General features: G+C 47.1%; 1 protein-coding gene across 1 annotated transcript; it reads left to right on the forward strand.

Annotated features, from left to right (window-relative positions):
• Nucleotides 1–343: 343 nt before the first annotated feature.
• On the forward strand, nucleotides 344–1473 carry LOC123403826 (agamous-like MADS-box protein AGL80). Its single transcript, XM_045097743.1, has one exon. It carries the CDS (start codon nucleotides 426–428, stop codon nucleotides 1014–1016), a length of 591 nt encoding a protein of 196 aa, XP_044953678.1. The 5' UTR covers nucleotides 344–425; the 3' UTR covers nucleotides 1017–1473.
• The last annotated feature ends 202 nt before the right edge of the window (nucleotides 1474–1675 follow it).

Consider the following 1675-nt stretch of genomic DNA (forward strand, 5'->3'; position numbering starts at 1 on the left):
TTTTAGGTAATAAAATGCCTTTTATCGAAGAGCGAACGTGACGTCGCCTAGAAATCATTTGTGCACGTACAATTTGTGGCACTCGCACGATTCAAGAGGCCAACGGTCGCACGCGTGTAAATTTAGAAGGTTTAAATGAAGACCAAATTTAGATTGTAATAAAAAGGAAAGTTAAATGGGTGCCAAAATTACATATGAACACAATTAAGGCAGTAAATCTTATGCAATATTCTTCAAATTTGTCACCATATCATGTAATTAATCCTTGGTTGATTCATCCACTATAAATCCACCCCTCCTCCCTGCCTAAACCACCAACCTTCCTTTTCTTGGCTAGTTTTACCCCTTGGAAGAAGGTGACCCTCAACTACATCCACAACAACTCGACCCGGCGCGCTAGTTTCAGGAAGCGTCTCAATGGGCTGATGAAGAAGGCAGCTGAGCTCGCCACCATGTGTGGCGTCAAGACCTGCGTGGTGGTGTACGGCGAGGGCGAGGCGGAGCCTAAGGTGTTCCCTTCCCACGATAAGGCGGTGGTTATACTGAATGAATACAAGAGCATGCCGGACCTAGGGCGTTGCAAGAAGACGATGGACCAGGAGGCCTTCCTCACCAAGCGTATCGCCAAGCTCCACGACAAGGTCGACAAGGCTCGCCGCGAGTGCCAGGACAGCGAGATCAGGTACCTCCTTTACAACATCATGCACGGCAACCACCCAGGCCTCGTTGACCTCAGCGTTGAGGAGCTCGCCCGCGTTGGTTGGAAGGTGGAAGAGCTTCTCAAGAGCCTCGGCGAACGCATGGCAAAAATCCAAGTCCAGGCGCCGCCGCCAGCTCCATGCATCAGCACCGGCAGCATGGACATGGGGTCTCCGTCGTACTATCTGGCGTCACCGCAGCATCAGGACGGCTATCTTAACATGGTGAGCTCCGGAGGGGACGTCGGTACCCAGGTGTACGGTGGCAACGCCAGCCACGACGGCGCCGGCTTCTCCGGCGGTGATATGATGATGTAGATGCAGTCCTCCGATCTGGTGTTCAGTTTGAGTCATTTCCCTTCAATGTAAGCTGGGAGGGATGAGGATTTCTAGCCGCTGGGAATGGCCAGCTATCGTGCGATTGATCTGATCTTGGATTTTCTTTAGTACTTCGGGTGTGGTTCTGATTAGTCATCCAGTTAATTTCCTGAAAGTGTTGTATTTTTTGTTTATGTGCGTCGATGTATTCATCATGCTGTATGAGCCAAGTCTTGTTTTTAATTGTAATGTTGTTATTGAATATTGTTATTCTATTGATGTCTTCTCAAGGTTGTTTCCTTGATCTCTGTTGTTCGATTCGTCATAAATCTGAAGTTACACCTATTATTTTGTGTCACAATCGTGTTTTGTGAGGCATCCTTGGACTGCTAAATGCCCGATAGTTGCTTGATTGCTGTTAGGGCCTCATGAACTTTTGTCTCGTGTGTTGGCCTGTTGGGAGATCTACTGTGAGGGCCTTTGGTTTCATGCTACTTTTTGCATCTAGAAATTTACCTTTTCGTGGTTGAACGAGTTGAAGGTTCGTTCTCCTGGAGCCAGCTAAATATAATGGATGATTAATATGTTTCTGGATAAAAATTTGAGAATCAATTACCTTTTGTGACTTAATTACATGGAAACAGCTTGCCACATGCAAA

This window comes from Hordeum vulgare, chromosome 6H (genome assembly GCF_904849725.1).
Source record: "Hordeum vulgare subsp. vulgare chromosome 6H, MorexV3_pseudomolecules_assembly, whole genome shotgun sequence".
Lineage (NCBI taxonomy): Eukaryota > Viridiplantae > Streptophyta > Magnoliopsida > Poales > Poaceae > Hordeum > Hordeum vulgare.